The 21,095-nt window shown below is 40.8% G+C and overlaps 1 protein-coding gene across 5 annotated transcripts in view; it reads left to right on the top strand.

The window, feature by feature from the left end:
• The window catches only part of GNPTAB (N-acetylglucosamine-1-phosphate transferase subunits alpha and beta), an 81,917-nt gene that overhangs the window by 12,886 nt on the left and 47,936 nt on the right, over positions 1 to 21,095 (top strand). For 3 of the 5 annotated variants that reach the window (XM_022599772.2, XM_022599768.2, XM_022599769.2), the window contains exon 2: positions 12,407 to 12,492. The exons of 1 other annotated variant lie outside the window; for it this stretch is intronic. In XM_022599772.2, the coding sequence (XP_022455480.1) occupies positions 12,407 to 12,492 (86 nt within the window). The remainder of the gene's footprint in view (positions 1 to 12,406; positions 12,493 to 21,095) is intronic. One more of the 5 variants, XM_022599770.2, reaches the window with a different exon arrangement.

Here is a 21,095-nt window from a genome sequence, read left to right as displayed (position 1 = left end):
AGCCACCGCAATGAGAAGCCTGCGCATCGCAACAAAGAGTAGCCCCCGCTCACCGCAACTAGAGAAAGCCAGCACACAGCAACGAAGACCCAACGCAGCCAAAAAAAAAGGGGGGGGGGAATTCTAAAAAGTTCCAAAAGGCAAAACTTGCAAGTGCGCCAGCAACTATTTACATAGCATTTACATTATATTAGGTATTATAAGTAATCTAGAGATGATTTAAAGTATATGGGAGGATGTGCTTAGTTTATATGCACATACTGTGCCATTTTATATAAGGGACTTGAGCATCTGTGGATTTTGGTATCTGTGGGTTGGAAGCGGGGTAGGTGTCCCTAAGGATACCGAAGGACAGCTGTACTTCAGAATCACTGAGATTCTAGCATTTAAAAGTAAGCTATTACCCCAAGCCAGCAGTTTTCCATAGGTAGTCTGGGGACCCTATCCAGTGATCCACAAGTTCAAACTATTTACACGATAATACTAAAACATTATTTACCTTTTTTCGCTCATTCTCTTATTAGAGTACAGTGGAGTTTCCCAGAGGCTTAACAGACATGTGACATTGCAGCAGACTGAATGCAGAACACAAAGATATTCCAGTTGTCTTCTATGAAACCACGCATTAATTTGTGAAAATTAAAAACAATGCAACTCTTCTCACTAAACTTTTTTGTTTAGGAAAACAGTTATTTTTCATGAAAATCTTTATGTTGCCCTGTAATGGGTTTATTTCTTAAATGAACAAATATTTTTAAATTTCCTCAGTTTTAATTTTAATATGGTGAATATCAGTAGACATAACCCACATAAAATTTAAAAATTTAAAAACTCTTTGGAATCTTAAATAATTTTTTTTTTTTTGCGGTATGCGGGCCTCTCACTGTTGTGGCCTCTCCCGTTGTGGAGCACAGGCTCCGGACGCGCAGGCTCAGCAGCCATGGCTCACAGGCCCAGCTGCTCCACGGCATGTGGGATCTTCCCGGACCGGGGCACGAACCCGTGTCCCCTGCATCGGTAGGTGGACTCTCAACCACTGCGCCACCAGGGAAGCCCTTAAATAATTTTTAAGAGTATAAAGGGGTCCTAAGACTGAAAAAGCTGAGAACCTCTGCTCCAAGAATTTAAGAATAAATATGTGGTGGGACTTCCCTGGCGGTCCAGTGATTAAGACTACACACTTCCACTGGCGGGGGCGCAGGTTCAATCCCTGGTTGGGGAAGTAAGATCCCACGTGCCATGTGGCCCCCCCCCAAAAAAATAAGATGTGGTACCTGTGTTATGGAAATTTAAACCACCATCATCTCTCACCACTATTGCTTCGTTACAATCCATTCTCCACATTGCAACCAGGCTACCTTTTAAAAAATGTGAATCAGGTTACATCATGCCCATTGTACACAGTAGAAAATCCAGACTCCTTCTAATGGTCTGTATGTAAGATCCTAAATGCGCCACTTCTTTGAGCAGGTTGTGTCACGTATCCACTGTGTGTCCTGTAACTATTTCTACAAAAATGTACCCTAACAGACTACCTTCAAGTTTGCTGGCTTAAAACAGGAGCAGCAAACTACGCCTGTTTTTGTATGGCCTGCAGTCTAAGAATGGAGTTTACGTTTTTAAGTGGCTTTAAAAAACTAAAAGAAGAAGAAGAATTCATGACACATGAAAATTATATGAATTGTAAATATCAGTGTCCATAAATAAATGTTTTATTGGAACATAGCCATGTCCATTCATTTACTGTTGTCTATGGCTGTTTTCTCAGTACAACAGCAGCATTGAATAGCTGTGGCAGAAACCATATGGCCTGAAAAGCCTAAGATGGTTACTGTTTGGCCCTTTACAGAAGAGGCTTGTCAGTCCCTGGCTTAAAATAACAGTTATTTCTTCTCTGGGATGTGCAGGTCAGGTGGGAGTTGGCTCATCTGGGTTGGACTTGGACCCCATGTCTTTCGTCCTGGGACCAGCAGACCAGCCTGGACATGTTCTTCTCAAGCAGTGGTAAAGGCACAGAAAGCAAGCAGATACTTGCAAACCTGCCTGAGGTTTAGGCTCAGAATTGGTGCCTTCTTTTTGTTTCTTGACACATTAGGTTTGTGTCCGCCTTAGGACCTTTGCACTGTTGTCCCATCAGGCTGGAGAGCACTGCCCGCAGACCACCATGTGACGTGCTCCTGGTCATACAGGTCTCAGCTCAGTAATGCCTTCTCAGGTGGGCCTTCCCCACCACCCAACCTAAAGCAGCCTCTTTCACCAGGTCACTCCTTTTTCTATTCCCCTTCTTTTTAAAAGTAGTACGTAGTTTCAGTCTGAAAATATGTATGTGTGTATTTAATGTCTCATTTCTCTCTCCCTCAAAATGTAAGCTCCGTGGGAGGAGCGTTTCTGTCTTATTCACTACTGTATCCTCAGCCCCTAGAATAGAGCCTGGCACCAAGAGGTGGAGTGCAGAGATACTTTTTCCCTAGTATCTAAATATGGAAAGGTCACCTGAGTGATCAGTTTCTAAATTGAACCTTAATAGAAAAGTATACAGGTTTAGTTGATATCAGTTGACATGTAATTATATTAGGGTTCTTCAGAGAAACAAAGCCAATAGGATATATGTATGTGTGTGCATACGTGCATGTGCGCACGTGTGTGTGTGTGTGTGTGTGTGTGTATGGAAATAGACTGATTATATGGAATTGACTTACAGGATTGTGGAGGCTTACAAGTCTCCAAGATCTGCATTTAGCAAGGCTAGCGATCCAGGAGAGCCAATGAAGTAGCTCTAGTCTAAGTCCAAAGGCCTGAGAACCAGGAAAGCCGATGCTGTAGTTCCTGTCTGAAGGTTGGCAGCCTAGAGACCCAGGAAGAGCTGATGTTTCAGTTCAAGTTAGAAGGCAGGAAAGACTGATGTTACGGCTCAAGGCAGTCAGATCAGAGGACATTCTCCCTTACTCAGCCCTTTTGTTCTATTTAGGCCATCAGCTGATTAGATGAGGCCCACCTACATTAGGGAGGGCAAGCTGCTTTGCTAGTCCCAATTCAAATGTTAATTTCACTTGGAAATAGCCTAGTTGAGGAAGTTCCCTTCTGTTCCTAATTTGCTGAGAGGCTTTTAGTTTTTATTTTTAAATAAAAAAATGAGTGTTAAGGGAATTCCCTGGTGGTCCAGTGGTTAGGACTCCATGCTTTCACTGCCAAGGGCAAGGGTTCTATCCCTGGTTGGGGAACTATGATCCCACAAGCCACATGGTGCAGCCAAAAAAAGAAAAAATAGGTGTTGAAGTTTGTCAGATACTTTATCTGTTGATATGATCATATGATTTTTCTTCTTTTGCCTTGAGATATGGTAGATTACATTAATTAATTTTTGAATGTTGAACCAGTTTTCAAAAATACATACCTAGAATAAATCCCACTTGGTTATGTTATATAATTCCTTTTATACATTGTTAGATTTTATTTGATAACACTTTATTGAGGATTTTCACATCCATGTTCATGAGAGTTATTGGTTTATAATTTTCCTCATAAAATGAGTTAGAAAGTGTTCCCTTTGCTTCCATTTTCTGGAAGAAATTGTAGAGAATTGGTATCATTTCTTCCTTAAATATTTGGTAGAATTCACCAGTGAACCCATCTGGGCCAGTTGCTTTCTGTCTTGGAAGGTTATTACTTATTGATCCAAATTATTTAATAGGTATAGGCTATTCAGATTATGAATTTCTCCTTGTTTGAGCTTTGGTAGTTTGTATGTTTCAAGGAGTTGGTCCATTTCATCTAAGTTATCCAATCTGTGATCAGAATTGTTGATAATGTTCCTTTATTACTCTTGGGAGGAGTATTATAGTGATTTACTTCTCTTCCAAAATTTTATGGCAAAATGCAAATAACAAAATTTGCCTTTTTTTTTTTTTTTTTTTTTTTTTTTTGGCAGTATGCGGGCCTATCACTGTTGTGGCCTCTCCCGTTGAGGAGCACAGGCTCCGGACGCGCAGGCTCAGCGGCCACGGTTCACGGGCCTAGCCACTTCGCGGTATGTGGGATCTCCCCGGACCGGGGCACGAACCTGTGTCCCTTGCATCGGCAGGCAGACTCTCAACCACTGTGCCACCAGGGAAGCCCTGCCATTTTAATGATTTTTAAGTGTATAACTCAGTGGCATTAATTACATTTACGTTGTTGTGCAACCATTACCACTGTTTCCAAAACTTTTTCATCACCCCAAACAGAAACTTGGTATTAAGCAGTAACTCTCCATTCTCCCCTTGGGCCCTGGTAACCTCTGATAACTTCCTGTCTTTATGGATTTGCTGGTTCTGGACATTTCATATAATGTATATTTCATACAATATTTGTCTTTTATTTTTCTGGCAGTTTCTGCTTGTTTTTCGGTGTTTCTGAGGAGATGAGAGACTGGAGTTGCTTACTCTGCCATTTTGCTGAGGTTACGTTCCAGACTGATAGTTCTGATTGTTACTTTTTTCATGTAATATTTTACCAAACACTTTACCCTTTGACTAGTCTGTATGATCCAGAAGGAAGACATTTTGTTTTGTCCATTACTATGTCCTCAGAGTCTAGAATGGTGCCACATATTTGTTGGCTAACTGAAGTTACTAATTTTTAATAGTTGCTTAAAAACTGCGTAATTTTTAATAGCTTCATAATATTTGTGTGACTGTACCTTAATTTATTTACCTGATTACCTATTGTTTAATTTTTAAACTATCTCCAGGTTTTATTTGTATAAGTAATAATGGTTATTATATTTATACAGAAGTGTTTGGGTGCACCTATGATGATTTTCTTGGCATGTATTTCTAGAGGTGGAATTAGAACAAAGACATGACCATTTCTTTGGTCCTTTGATACATATTGCTAATTGCCCCTCAGGAAAGGGGTTTTTTAATGGCTTTAAAGCTATTTAAAAATACATAGCATTCTTTTTGCCTAATTTATGACACCTCTGCATTTGACACTCATAAAAAGAGAACTCTCCTTGGTGAATTTTAAAAAATGTTTTTGTCTAAGTAACAGTATGAGATAAAATTCATTTGTTGATGGAGGTAAGTATAGTAAGCACCACAAGCAGATATTTTGTAAAATTTTATCTCATTTCACTAAACATTTTTATGGCAATTAAATTTTACCAAAATAGAAAAAACAAAAAAACTTAGTTTGATTAGTTTTGGCTTCTGGTTTAATAGTTATAGCAAATGTTTACCAACTACACTTTTATTTATACTTTGGGTATATTTTTCACATGTTATAATTGTTTGTTTCATATTTGTCTCCCCAGTAGGCTGTGAGCCTCTTGAAGGACTAAATAAGTTCAGTGTTCTTTCATAGTCTTAATACCTTACATTTCCTATAGTACTTTGTAGTTATTAGAATAGATGGATATATATCAGCTCACTTGATTTCTTTTATAACAGCCCCTTATGGGATAAGGAATTGTTTTGGAACTTAGAGAGCTTTAAGTGACTTGTCTAAAATCACAAAACTGTTACATTTGTCCATCCTCATCCTGCCCATGCTTTCTACCTAGGGTTAGTTCACTATAGCATTTGGCCAAGAAAACCAGGTTCCCCTAAATGAATCTCAAAGATAAATATCCTCACTGCAGTACTTTGGCTTCTCCCATTAAAAAAATAACAAAAACAAAAAAACAAAACTATAGAGACCTTATCCAGAGGAAATAGGAAGAAAAGCCAGGGAATCAGAGCTGCTGTCTTGCCAGAAATGCATGTTCTGATGGGAGAAGATGGTGAAAGATATCTGTGCCAGATCCCACGCGGGAAAGAAGCTGTCTGAGATCTGAGGAAACATCCGTCTGCTAAGAGGAGCCAGCAGCCTGTTGACAAAAATTTGGGAGGGGAGGGGGAGTCAGAACTCTTCTTTTTTTAAAAAGAAAATAAATTTATTTATTTTATTTTTATTTATTTTTGGCTGTGTTGGGTCTTCGTTGCTGCACACAGGCTTTCTCTAGTTGCAGAGAGCTGGGGCTACTCTTTGTTGCGGTGCTCGGGCTTCTCGTTGCGGTGGCTTCTCTTTTTGTGGAGCATGGGCTCTAGCGCACGGGCTTCAGTAGTTGTGGCACGTGGGCTCAGTAGTTGTGGCTTGTGGGCTCTAGAGTGCAGGCTCAGTAGTTGTGGCACACGGGCATAGTTGCTCCACGGCATGTGTGATCTTTCTGGACCAGGGATTGAACCCGTGTCTCCTGCATTGGCAGGCGGATTCTGAACCAGTGTGCCACCTGGGAGGCCCAGAACTCTTCTTTTTGTGTGACTTTAGATAAGTCACTTAAACTCTTTGAGTCTCAGATTCTCATCTGTACAATAAAGTTTATATTAAAAAAATAAATAAAATCACAAAACTGGGGCTGAGGTCAGGGCCTGCTTTTGTGACACGTACTTAATCTTTAGGCATTGAATAGCTGCAACCCTGTCCAGGAGAACTCTGTGCAGTGTTGGAAATGGCCTGTAATTATGAGCTGTCCAGTATAGTAGCCACTAGCTACATGTGGCTGTTGGGCACTTCACATGTGGCTAGTGTGACTAAGGTACTAAGTTTTAAATTTAACTTATTTAGTCTTAATTTAAATAACCACACGTGCCTAGTGGGGAATACCATGTTTTTGGACAGTGCAGATCTAAATTCATAGGTACAGTAACTGTTTGCAAGGACTAGTTCTAGCAGGGCTCACACATTGGCATTGGATTTAAAGTACTCCCTGTGTAATTCTGTGATTCTGTGATTCTGTAAACTCTGAACTGTAAAACAACTAAACCTACATATATGTAACCAGAAAGTCAGTTTGAATACATTTGGAAACCATCTTTAGTAGTCCCCCCCCCCACCTTTTCCTTTTATTCAAGTGTGGTTGAGTAGACTTTTTTTTTTTTTGGGGGGGCTGCGTTGTGCGGCATGTGGGATCTTAGTTCCCCAACTGGGGATCGAACCTGGGCCCTCAGCAGTAAAAGAGCGGAGTTCTAACCACTGGACTGCCAGGGAATTCCCTCTCTTTGCTCCTCTACTTCTTTAAAAATCTCAGCTTTCTCTCCTAGAAAAAGGAGAGAGATTTTGTTAAGTTATTATGATTAACCCTATCCTGGATTATTCCTTTTCTCCAACAGTAATCTATTTTAATCTGTACTCATGTAAAAGCTGAACAGTAAGTATTCCTAAATCATTTCATGCAAGTACATGATTAGTCCTTAACAGGATGTCAGCTCCCTGAGGACAAAGCCCTGGTTCCCATTTTTTGCCCTTTAAAATGGTCATCAAATGTATGTCGTGTATCTAATTCTGTGAAGAATTCAAAGAAGGTAGACGTGGTCTAGAAAAGTATCTTTGAGTTTAATTAACGTTCAAGTAAATAGTGGTCATGCATCTTGGGTTTGGGTCATTTCCTGTGTATGAAAAGGAGAAATCAGCCCACTTTTGGTAACCATTCAATGCCTAATAAGAAATGGGTTAATCTTTTATTTTAGCCATTTCGTGTTGGGAAATGCAGTGAGCTGTTTGTGTCCTCCCAAAATTTATATGCTGAAACTATTCCAGTGTGATGCTATTAGGAGGTGAGGTCTTTGGTAGATGATTAGGTCATGAGGGTGGAACCCCCATTAGTGGGATTAGTGCCTTTATAAAACAGACCCCAGAGAGCTCCCTTGCCCCTTCCACCATGTGAGGTGACACAGCGTGAACACAGCCATCTATGGACCAGGAGGCAGGCCCTCACCAAATAGCAAATCTGTCAGCACCTTGATCTTAGTCTTCCCAGTCTCCAGAACTGTGAGAAATAAATTTCTGTTGTTTTGAGCCACACAGTCTGTAGTATTCTGTCAGAGCAACCCTAATGGACTAAAGCAGGAAAACAAACATGTTTAATCAAATGTGATTAGAAAATGCTGCTGGTGATGAGATTTGACTTCCTGATTGGTATCAGGGGAGGAGGGGAATTAGCAGAAAAAGATAAAGCTTAGATTATCTTTGTCTGCCATTTAGTGGCTCTTAATGCAAAATATATTTTGTTTTCAGAAACCATGGAGAACCTGTTGTAATTTGGGAATATTATAAACTTCTGATATGATTATCAATGTATGAAAAGCTCTGTCAGAGTTACTTAGAGTTCTTGCTGCTTGAGTTTGGAGAGCCCTGGCATCTTAAGTTTTACAAGGTAGCTCGTCACATTTATACACTTGAAACTTTGAGAAAGGGACATGTGTTTTTACAGAGAGAGTTTTGCATCCTTGTGTGCTGAGGCCTGCTGTCGTCTCTCTATACCTGTAGCCTTTAGCCTTTACATTGACTATCTGGGAGTGGATCTGAAAGCAGGAAGCTCTGGAGGGAAACCACAGAGCAGTAAGCTGTTCCAAGGTGTTTGTCTTGTAAAACTAGTAGCCGTATTCACTCATTCTAGAAAGTTTATTGATTTTGTGCCAGGCAGTGTGCAAGGTTCTAGGACTGAAAATGAGAGAGATTAAGTTCCTGGCTTTGAGTTGCTCGCAGAGGTGTAGATGATATTTAAACAGGTGGATTAATTATATTGTAGCATGTAAATGCTGTCTTTAAGAGACCTGTGAGCAGTTTGCAGTGAGCATTGTACAGCCCTATAGGACTTGCGTGTCTTATCAAAACAATCTTGTGAAATAGGTGGTATTAATATCCTCATTCTACAGAAGAAGAAATTGAAAATGGAGAAGTGCCCTAGATTTTATTATTGATATCCAGACTTAAACTTCTGATCGTAATCTTATGATCCTTGCACTGTTCACCAGTTCGCTTCTTAATAATTACCTTCCTCCTTTCCTTAGCTGGGGAATCCCCAAAGGATTATGGGGCTTGCACCTCATTCACTGTTACTGTACCACAGGCATGCATTTGGTCCTGTTTCGGGACCATCAAGATCATCAACAAAAGTGTGTGCTGGTTTCATAATTGAAAAAGTTTCTCAACTGAAAATTTTAGCGTTTGTGCACACAGACCAGCTGAAGGACTATCAGACATTCTAAAAATGCTGGGCCATTGAATTAAGGGTGATAAACATACCAGTTTCAACTGGTTGAATGACCACATTCATGAATGTGTATTTGACAAAGCTGGGTCTGTGTAAATAAGCATCAGAAGAGCAGGCCAGGTGAAGCTGACAGAGCCTGGGCCAAGCTAAACAGGAACATGGGCTACGGAGTTCGGTTGATTCAAACCTCAGCCCCGTCACACACACTGCAACTTGGCCTGGAGCTTCTTTTTGTGCCATCGTAGTACGTGCCTCAAAGTGGTGCCTTATTGTGGGGATTCAGTGGAGGGGTGTGCTTGGCACAGTGGTGCTTGGTGAGTGTATGTTTGAACCCCTTCTCCTGTGATCAGCACATTAAGACTGACTTTGGCTGCAATTTTGTAAAACTAACCAACAATTGATCTTGAATACCTTGGACGCCATGATTACTAAGATGGAGTCTTAAAAGTGATACACATTAAAAAAATTTTTTTTAAATTTTATTTATTTATTTTTGGTTGCACTGGGTGTTCGTTGCCGCACGCGGGCTTTCTCTAGTTGCGGTGAGGGGGGCTGCTCTTCGTCGCGGTGCGCGGGCGTCTCATTGCGGTGGCTTCTCTTGTTGTGGAGCACGGGCTCTAGGTGCGTGGGCTTCAGTAGTTGCAGCATGTGGGCTCATTAATTGTGGCGCACAGGGTTAGTTGCTCTGCAGGATGTGGGATCTTCTCGGATCAGGGCTCGAACCCGTGTCCCCTGCATTGGCAGACGGATTCTCAACCACTGTGCCACCAGGGAAGTCCAAAAGTGATAAACATCTTTAACTAGTAGAATAAACTACCTTTAGATGATTTTTATAATTCTTTATTAATAATACATTGCTTATGTGGTATTTGAGAGCTCATGTAGTATTTTAGTAAATAGTATTTTTAGTTCATTGTGTCTTAAATTTTTACCAACAAACTACCCTTAGTAACAGACAAAAGTAAGTCCTCTGAGGAGAATAATGTAGAGAGGAGGTGTGTGTGTGTGTGTGTGTGTGTGTGTGTGTGTATGAGGAGAATAGCTCAAAATGGCAAATAGGACATTTTTTGAAGGTCAACATTATATCTGGTATTTTTATCTCATCAATATACCATTTTTCTCCAAAAAAATTTGCATTACTACCAATAGAATGTTTTAAATGTCTTACCATTATAAAAATGGTGGCATTTCAGAAGTTAAGCTTGTTTACCCTCGGCTTCCAGTATGCCTGGCACACTCCCCATACCCTTTACTCGCCCACGTCATGGGAGAATCACCGTCCTACTACAGCAGCACAGCAGACCGATGAAATAGATTTAGTACTTATTTCATAGTTGAGGAAATTGAGGCCCACACATTGTAGTTTACCCAGGGTTACACAGCTACGAAGCAGGAGAGCTGGGAGGTTCTCTTAGAAGGCATCCCAAGTTCCCAAATCCAGCCTGCTCTTACGTCACTCCTACAGTAGTGAGGTAATATTTACTAAGAAGAAGATGGTATGTAATGTGCTGGGTATGAGTTGATAATAAACAGAATTATAAGTAGTTCTCTACCCTTTGAGCAGTTTGATTGGTCTGTCAAGATGCTAACATGGGGTAAAAGGTAAATAACAATAAAACTAAGTGATGCAAGGCATCAAATAAGTGATAGAGATAGACGTTATCCAGAGTTCTGAGAAGGAAGCATTCAGACTGGGCTGAAGAATATGGAAAGGCTTTGTGCAAGAACAGAGACTCGATTTTACAGTAGTCAGTGTTTCTCTCACCTGTTCCTCTGGTCTTTTGTTTACTGCTGATAATGGCTGAAAACTATCTAATTGCAAGTTTAAGTCTTTTTTGGCTTCTTTGTTGTTTGGAAGGTGTTCATATTTTTACAGTTTACCCCAGAATAAACAATTTTTTAATTGCACAAGTTTTTTCTACTCTTTTCCGTCCTTGATAGTATTAAGGAAATGATCTGACACTAACCCTTAGATGAATTTTATTTGATTTACAAGTTTCCTTTTTCATTCCTCATAGAGCATATTACTCATTCATCTAGAAAAGTTTAGAAAGATTTTCATAATAGGGTTTAGTTGACAGGAATAGCAAAAAAGGGAAATGGTTCTGATGGAAGAGAATCAAGTTGAAATGTTGATGGGCTTAGGAGCAGGGACAAAAGACCCAGAGGAGGTGAAGACAGGAAGAGACACGGTGTCCTTATGGAGTTGACGTGGGGGCATGGAGGATACAGGTGAGAAACACAGTGTCAGCCCTGCAGCTGGGAGCGCCTCTTAAGTCATAGACCTTTAGGACTGGCAGGGATTTCAAAGACCCCCTTCATTTTACAGATGAAGAAACAGCCTGAAGAGGCTAAGTAACTTGCTCAGTGTCACTCATAAAAGTGACAGAGCTGGGATGAAAACCCACATCCCGAGTAATAAGCCAGCATTCCTACCACTTCCCCCAAGATCTAAGCGTGCAGAACTCTGAACTAGAGGAATGTTCCTAAATGTGGTATTTAAGGACCCTTTGCTATTGCCGTTGTTTCTAATACACCGGAGCGGTTTGGAGATGCCAAGATTAATTTATCTGATGAAGGAAGGCATGTTGTATTAACATACAGCACGTAAGCATTTCTCAGCTCAGTGTGAAGCGCACTCTCTCTGATGTTTTCTCCCCACCTTCCAGGTAGCCGTACTAGCCAAGGACAGTTATATTGAGCTTTATTTTATTTATTTATTTATTTATTTTTATAAATGTATTTATTTTTGGCTGTGTTGGGTCTTTGTTGCTGCGCAGGGGCTTTCTCTAGTTGCAGCCAGCAAGGGCTACTCTTCGTTGTGGTGCACAGGCTTCTCATTGCGGTGGCTTCTCCTGTTGTGGAGCACGGGCTGTAGGTGCATGGGCTTCAGTAGTTGTGGCACGCAGGCTCAGTAGTTGTGGCTCGCGGGCTCTAGAGTGCAGGCTCAGTAGTCATGGCACACGGGCTTAGTTGCTCTGCGGCATGTGGGATCTTCCCGGACCAGGGCTTGAACCCATGTCCCCTGCACTGGCAGGCAGATTCTTAACCACTGGGCCACCAGGGAAGTCCTTGATTGGGTTTGTTGTTGTTGTTGTTGAGTTGCATGAGCTGTTTATATATTTTGAAAATTAAGCCCTTGTCGGTTGCATCATTTGCAAATATTGTCTCCTAGTCCGTAGGTTGTTTTTTCATTTTGTTTTTGGTTTCCTTTGCTGTGCAAAAGCTTGTAATAAGTTTGATTAGGTCCCATTTGTTTATTTTTGCTTTTATTTCTATTGCCTTGGGAGTCCTTTAGCAATTCTTAATGAAATTAAAATGAAATGAAAGTTACATACTCTCAGTATTTGATGCAAAGAAAACATTTGTTTTTCTTTTCTTTTTTTTCCCTAGGTGGTTCTGGAATGGAGCCGGGATCAATACCATGTTTTGTTTGATTCCTACAGAGACAATATTGCTGGGAAGTCCTTTCAGAATCGGTGAGAAGAGATCAGTTTTGGAGAGTAGCTTATTTGGGCTTAAATAAGCCATGAAATCACCCATGCTTTAAGTAGAATAGTTGAAGGGGTCTTTCCAAGTTGTAGGTATGGTTTAGCTTGTTCAAGACTACTCCCATGTGAAGGTACCTTGTAATCCACCCTCACGTTTTATGGATGAAAAATTTGATTGCCAAAGAGCAATCCTGCTGTGCAGTATATTGAGTACTTTAAGTTACACGATCTCGCTTTGTCCTTGCCCCAGTTCTGTGAGCTCAAGGTCATTCCATCCCCCTGTAGGATGAGGAAGCCAGGCGGCTACTCTGCAGCCAGTTCCAAGCCCCGGCCAGTGTTCTTCTGTTGACATCACTGTGTTAACCAGGGCATCTGCTGTGGTATCCACCAGGACTGGACGCCCACATGCCCCTGTGGTCACCACATCTGGCTGCCTCGCTGTGGGGAGGAGCAAACAACCTCACAGGTTGGGTCTTTTTCTCCTTAAAGCCAAGCTTCTTGGTGCAGCCACTCCTGAATGCTGCCTTTACCCTTTTCCTTGGCGACTTTTTCGTCCCTCACAAGACAGACCTCAAAGTTAAAGCAATCTTTTCCAACATCCTCCTTCCCTTCTCACAGCTAAAATAAGTCACACACGGTCTTTTCATTTTTTTTGTCTGTAAAACTGTTACTTGTATGGTTTTATATCATAAAAGCAATGTATGTCTATGGTCAAAAACAGTTCAAACATTATAGAAAAAGAAAAACAAAAAGTAAAGCCTCTCTCTGTTCCATTCTGAATTTCCCCTGACCCAGAGGAACCATGGTTAATGAATTTTTGTTTTGGATTCTTCTGGTGACCGTCCTTTCAACTTAAGAAAAAAGCAAAAACAAAAAATGGAGTTCTCTCCTTTTTGGTTTACGCACTTTATGCAGTGTCTACTAACTGCTTTCCATTGCAACCGCGCACAGCTAATCACTATAGGGCAAGGAGCACGGGGCGGCCAAAAACAAATGTGAGGTGGCTAACAAAGGTAGTTAACCTCACAGATAGACCTTGGTCTAACTGCCAGAGGCCACAATCAGAAACTTCCCTAGATCCTGACTGTCCATTTTCCCTGGAGGATAGACACCATAAGTCCTCCTCCCTACCTTCACTGAACCAGAAAACCTAGTGAAAGTATAACTAGTAACTGGTGTCAATTGATGCGCTTGGACCATTTTCTGGGAGCCTCTAGACTGCATCGGCAGTTCTGCTGGAGCTCTTGTCCCCACTTAGAAGCACTTCGTTGCGCCTCTATCCACTTGTTATGAGTGCCTATATGGTCCCTATCAAATAAGTAGTTTTTTAAAAAAGCTGTGCTAATAAGACATAGATGTATGCACTATTATAGTCCTGAACCTCTCAGCAAAGAAGGGCTGTAGGATTCCTTGAGTTAGCCTAAGCTTTACTTTAAGCAAGTGAAGGGCGAAGTAGGGAAACTCTAGATCTTTCTCTTAGGATCTCTTAAAACAGCAGTTTCCAAAGAACCTGGGGGATCTGCGAAATCAGAGCTATATTTATAACAGTGCTGAGGTGTTATTTGCCTTTTTTTTACTGCGTTGACATTTGCACGAATTGTGTAAAAGCCATGGTGGGTAAAATTGCCACACCTTAGCACAAGCCACTGTAATTCACCACCACCACATATCTGCACGGGGCAGAAAAAAGCCGGTTCGCTTAAGAATGTTCCTGAGGAAGCAGTAAAAATCGTTGATTTGATTCTACCCTGACCCCGTGAGTACACATTTTCTTAATGTTCTGTGTGATGCAACGGGAAGCACACCTCAGGCACCTGACTGCATGGTGATTGTCTTGAGGAAAAGCCCTCTCGTGGTTGTTTGAGTTGCAGCCTGAACTCACTGTTCTGTTTCATGGATCACCATTGTTATAACTTGAAAGGACAGATGACAGTGTCATTACTCAGACTTGTTATATTTGGCAGGTATTTTCTTGACAGTAAACAAAGCGATCCTGTGTTTGAAAGGAAAGAAATGATAGTATTTGCTGCCAAAGATAAAATTTGAGCTTTGAAGTGAAAATTAGAATTTTGGAAAACTTGTTTCCACCACTGTAAGCCTAACAGCTTCACAATGCTGTAAAGACTTCTCTGATTAGATTTGCAGCATTATCCAAGAAAATTGCATTTGTTAATATTATGTAAGAAAATTAAGGAAATGTGTCACCATTTGGCAGAGCTGCATAACTCAGTAAGCTGTTGTTTTCCAGATAACCAATGCATTGATGTTACAGAATTTCACATGGGTGAAAGCCATTCAAAGTGCAAGAAAGACCAATGGATTTTAATGTAAAAGCACAAAAAGTTCATTAATGTAGTTTCAGATCACACATTGCAACTAATTTTTAAGAAACTTCCACTTATTTTGGTGTAGTATCAAGAAGAATATCCACTATTATTTGAAAAGGCTATTAAAATACGCCTCCCCTTTCCAAGTACGTATCTGTGGGCCTGGGTTTTCTTCAACCGAAAGAGCATATGGGAACAGATTGAATTCAGATGATTTGAGATGCTTGCTTGCTTGCTTCTACTAAGTCATTAAAGAGATTTGGAGAAATGTAAAGCAGTGCCTCTCTTCTCACTAAATTGTTCTGTTGTTTCAGAAAATACCACTATTTTCATTTAGTTTTTATTTTATTTCTTTTAAATTTACTTATTTTTGCTGCGTTGTGTCTTTGTTGCTGCGTGCGGGCTTTCTCTAGTTGCGGTGAGCAGGGGCTACTCATCATTACGGTGCGCAGGCTTCTCATTTACGGTGCCTTCTCTTGTGGCACGCAGGCTCAGTAGTTGTGGCTCTTGGGCTCTAGAGCGCAGGCTCAGTAGTTGTGGCGCACGAGCTTAGTTGCTCCGCGGCATGTGGGATCTTCCCTGACCAGGGCTTTAACCGTGTCCCCTTCATTCGCAGGCAGATTCTTAACCACTGTGTCACCAGGGAAGTCCTATTTTATTTTTTAAAAATATTTATTTATTTATTTGGTTGCACTGGGTCTTAGTTGTGGCTTGCTGGCTCCTTAGTTGTGGCAGGCGGGCTCCTTAGTTGTGGCATGTGAATTCTTAGTTGTGGCATGCATGTGGGATCCTGCTTCCTGACCAGGGATCGAACCTGGGCCCCCTGCGTTGGGAGCACAGAGTCTTAACCACTGCGCCACCAGGGAAGTCCCTGCTCTTTTCATTTAAAAAGTTATTTATGTTAACCCATGAAGGGGTTTATTATTGTTTTAAAATGAATTTTTGAATGTCTGATTTATTTTTGAAAATGGCAAGGGTGAATCATTAGAGAAATGCAGATCAAAACTACAATGAGGTATCATCTCACACTGGTCAGAATGGCCATCATCTACAAACAGTAAATGTTAGAGAGGGTGTGGAGAAAGGGGAACCCTCTTGCCCTGTTGGTGGGAATGTAAATTGATTCAGCCACTATGGAGAACAGTATGGAGGTTCCTTAAAAAACTAAAAATAGAACTACCATACGACCCAGCAATCCTACTACTGGGCATGTACCCTGAGAAAACCATAATTCAAAACGAGTCATGCACCGCAATGTTCATTGCAGCACTATTTACGATAGCCAGGACATGGAAGCAACCTAAGTGTCCATCGACAGATGAATGGATAAAGAAGATGTGGTACATATACACAAGGGAATATTACTCAGCCATAAAAAGAAACAAAATTGAGTTATTTGTAGTGAGATGGATGGACCTAGAGTCTGTTATACAGAGCGAAGTACGTCAGAAATAGAAAAACAAATACCGTATACTAACACATATATATGGAATCTAAAAAAAAAAAAATGGCTCTGATGAACCTAGGGGCAGGACAGGAATAAAGACACAGATGTAGAGAATGGACTTGAGGACACGGGGAGGGGGAAAGGTAAGCTGGGACGAAGTGAGAGAGTGGCATAGACCAAATGTAAAATAGATAGCTAGTGGGAAGCAGACGCATAGCACAGGGAGATCAGCTCAGTGCATTGTGACCACCTAGAGGGGTGGGATAGGGAGGGTGGGAGGGAGACGCAAGAGGGAGGGGATATGGGGATATACGTATATGTATAGCTGATTCACTTTGTTATAAAGCAGAAACTAACACATTGTAAAGCAATTATACTCCAGTAAAGATGTTAAAAAAAAAAAGGAAGTAAATTATATCCAACCACACACACACACAAAAAGAAAATGGCAAGTGTAGATAGTTATAACCTAAAAACAAAAGCTTTTGGGGTTCCTTAAGAATTTTTAAGAGTGTGAAGTGTCTGGACCCTAAAAAGTTTGAGAATAATTCCTTAATGTAGCAGTTCTCAAGCTTCAGTGTGCAGCAGAATTCCACAGAGGGCTTGAGAAAATACAGTTTCTCCCCATCTCCAGCGTTTCTGCATCTGTAGGTCTCAGAGGGGTGCAGAGAATTTTCATTTCTAACAAGTTCACTGGTGATACTGAAACCGCTGGTCTGGTGACCACACTTTGACAACTATTGTATTAACGGATTCTTAATGAAACATAATCTTCCTCCTTCTCCAACTTTTATTTTAACAATGCTGATTTTCCTAAGAAAAGCTCAAAATGGCCTTCTTTTACTCGCAACGTTTATTGGGTACTCACTCGGCCTGCTGTGTGTGATGCTGTGCTGCGTGCTGATGGCGCACAGACGCATAAATCTCTGCCTGGACGGAGCCTCAAAACTTTTAGAAGGAAAACTAGCTCCGAAAATCTAGACACTGAGGTCAGCAGTTTTAATCAAACACTCTTGTTCTCTTTCTGAAGGGTGTGTGTGTGTGTTTTAAATGTTTCTTCTCTTAATTTTAGATTGCATTAAAATACAGTTTGATTTTTATGTAGGGATATTTCAAAATTATCAAATTTCGATGATGACAAGAAAATGGATCATATGTAATATCTAATATGTTCTAATATATTTTAAAAAACCATAATGTTTATAGGAAGTTTTCATTGTTCTGGTGTTTCTACATGTCTTTTTAATGTTGTTTGCCCTGAATGAAAAAAAAAATCCCTTTCTATATGCCAGTGACAAATGAATATGTGAACTGTCTACTGCTGCTAATTGTGAGGGCTTAAGTCAGTCTGGGCTCAGTTTTGTCATCTCTAAAATGTAGATATAGTAGATTAAGTGTAAAATCTCTTCCAACTTTGTTTCTAAGATACTATTCATGTTCTAAGTTTTCTTCTCTGCTTTATGTGATGTAGAACCAAGGGACTATTAAGTGCCTTCATATTCACTTAAACTAAACTAATTAAAATAAAAGGTATCACCACGGCTTTGGTTCTGAATCATAGGTAACTTTCTTAGTCTTCAGCTCTAAGATAAATGCTTCCTTCTCATCTGGAAACTAAGATAGTGGTCTGTGGTTAGAACAAAAGACTCACACTCACTGTGACCATGTCTAATAAGTAGAAAAACAAGTGACTCACTGACCAGGGGCAGATCACACGATCTCCTCAGGGTTGTCGGTTTAACACCAGAGAATTGGATTGATCATGTAATACAGCCTTACTAGAAGCACCAGCACATAAATGCATTATTACATACTTATGCTGTTTTCCTCAGTTGAACTTGCATGGATATCTCTTGACTCTATTAAAAAAATCTTTAATAGCAGATAATTACTCTTACAGAAAAGCTTTGGAATGTGCAAATTTTTGCCTCCTTTTTAAAAGCCTTTTCTTTCTAAAATATGTCACTTAAGCTTTTTTTTTTTTTCCAAATTAATTTTTAGTCTGAGCATAGATAGATCACCTGTGAACTTGGGAGTGAGATGACTCTGGATAATTGTGGGTAATGTGAGGCATTTTTTTTTAATAGAAAAGACTAATGTTTATGTTGAGGGAATGAACTAATAGTTATTTGGACAGTAAATACATATTAAACCCCACTATGTCCCAGGCACTATTCCTAGGCATGTAGTGATGAACAAGAGGAACTCATTGACCTCATCTAGAACTGATATTTTAGTGGGGAAGGATTTTTTTTTTAACTTAAAAACATGAGCTATAATCTACCTATAAATCAGTAGTTCTCAATGTGAGTTTTTGGACCAGCAGCATTGGCATTACTTGGGAACTTGTTAGAAATGCAGATTCTGGGGCCCCACTCCAGAACTAATGAATCAGAGACTCTGGGGATGGAGCCCAGCCATCTGTTTTGAAAGTCCTACAGGTGATTCTCATGTCTGCTAACATTTGGGAACCATCCATATAGACACATGCAGAAGAAAACCTCGATGAGGAAGCATTTGCGTGTCGTTACAGTAGGGAGAGAGAGCCTGAGCCTGTACAGGAAAGAGAGGAAATAATTAATGAAGAGGGGCACAGAATGCGTGACACCATTTTTGCCTTAGAGATAGTTGATCTAGTGGAAGACAGACATCAAAAAAAATAGTACAACCAGTATGCTAAGGATTTTTTAGAGTACAAAGTACAGTGGAAGTTGCTTCTTAAGCAGTATATTTTCTTTGTGGGAGGTGAGGGAGGAGGGCATTTGGGGAATGAGGAAGTGGTTAAAAAGAAGCATGAAAGAAAGGATATTCTAGGCAGAGGGAGAAGCATGTTCAAAGACACAGAAGCCTGCAAGTTTTTATCCTGTTTGGGTAAGGGCATACACATGGAGCGTCTAGACCACAGGGTATAGATTATGAAGGAGTTTAGATTTTTATTCTACAGGCAGCGGTGCACCTTTACGGGAGGGTTGGTAGATGCTCAGCTGTCACTTGTGTCTGAGTATGAGCTGATTGATTCTGCATTTTCCACATGAAGCTCTGGGTCCCCTGGAACCTCTTTGACCTTCATCTCCTCTTATGCTCTTCCCTTTGCTCCTGTTGTCTCTTCCACACTGGCCTCTAGTTCCTTAACCATGCCAGATAGGCAGCTGCCTCAGGACATTTGCACATGATGTTTCCCTTCTCTGGGCTCTTCTTCCCCAGTTGCCCACATGGCCTGCTTCCTCACTTCCTTCATCGCTTTACTGAAATAACGCCTTTCAGTAAGGCCATCTCTGCTCTCCCTGTTTAAAACTGACCCCCCACTTAGACGTACTGTGTATCCTCATTTTCTTTATAACATGGAACATCATCTGACTTCACTTATTTGGTTTATTTCCTGTCTTCACCTTTCTAGAATGTAAGCTTCATGAAGGCATAGATTTTGGGTTTTTTTGTTTACTGCTGAGTCCCCAGCACCTAGAACAGTGCCTAGCACATACTGAGTGCTCACTAAATATTTATTCACCAAATGGATAAGCACTCCTTTCATCCAGTCATCTCACCTGCTTCTTTTAAGCTATGTGTTTGTCACTCTATTTATTTTTTTCCTTCCATAATTTGAAAGATTTATCCACCAAACTGCATTTGTTTTCCCCTGAGATAATTAACCCTGTGGCCAAAAGTCATGTTTTGGTTAGTCTCTGGAGCCCTTCGTGCTGCTGAGGGCCTGATCCTGTGCCTGGCCTGTGAGAAAGACAAAAGGAGGGTAAGCTTTAGGTCCTTGGCCTAAAAAAAACCCAGCAACCAAAAAAACAACCCCCGCCCAAAAAAACCATAAAAAGCAAAAAAAACTGTACTGTTTCTTGGAAAAGATCAAACCTGAAACAGAATTATCCGAATTATGTCTATGTCACTATGAACTCCCGTGTTGTAGGTCTGGAGCAGACTCTGAAAGATGGGTAGGATTATGGTAAGTTGATGAAGGAAAGGAGAAGAAAGCTTTCAGCAGGGGTAAAACCTGAACAAAAACACTGAGATGGAGCTTAGGATACTCAAGAATTAAAAGCCTGCCTGACTCCTTAGGGGTAAGATAGTAAGGGAAAAATCAAGCAGGTTCGGGAAGGTCTTCTATGCTAGTAGTGTTCAAGTAAATCATTGAGTTCCTCACGTTGCAGGCACAAATCCTAATCCGCTGGGTACTTTAGGGAACAAACAGGTATGTTTCCTGTTGCCTTGGAGCTTACGTTCTAGGGGAGGGACACATGAATTACCAGTGTATGTAACATGTTAATTATTTCATAGGTGATCATTACTATGAAAAAAAAACAATAGGGCGAACAGGATGGGGAGGGGCCAGGCTTGGGGGCAGCTGGGAATGGGAAGACTGTAGCATTAAAGAGGGCCAGGTCTTCATTGGGGACTGCTGGCTAACTCTTTTTTTTTGGTAATTTTGTTTAAGCTTATTTCTTTTCTACGTTTGGCTGCATTTGTATCCCAGCTTTCTCACTTGCTAAACTGAGAATGTAGCAGTTTAAAGTGAGCTTCTAAGACCTCCTCCACAGCCTTAAAACTGAAGGGACAGCAGCCTCCACCGGGTAGCTGTGATGATTAGACGATGCAAAACTGCATAAGGTGTCTAGCAGAATGCAACTCCAGAGAAGGGGCTCAGTAAATATTAGTGCCCAAGCCCCAGTTTGAAAGCATGCAAGTCTGTGGTATACGCCATGGTTGGATCACCTTTTCGCTGATTTTTTCATAACCTCTGAGTTTAAACCCTGTTATGCTCTTATTCCCAAGTATGTTGGCAACATGCATATAAGCTGGAGGACTTGTGT

The sequence above is a fragment of the Delphinapterus leucas genome, chromosome 11 (genome assembly GCF_059928025.1).
Source record: "Delphinapterus leucas isolate spDelLeu-1000000601 "Yukka" chromosome 11, BTC_Dleu_Yukka2, whole genome shotgun sequence".
NCBI classification, from domain to species: Eukaryota; Metazoa; Chordata; class Mammalia; order Artiodactyla; family Monodontidae; genus Delphinapterus; species Delphinapterus leucas.
Note: the sequence above shows the minus strand (reverse complement) of the source record. Positions and strands in the feature narration are given on the sequence as shown.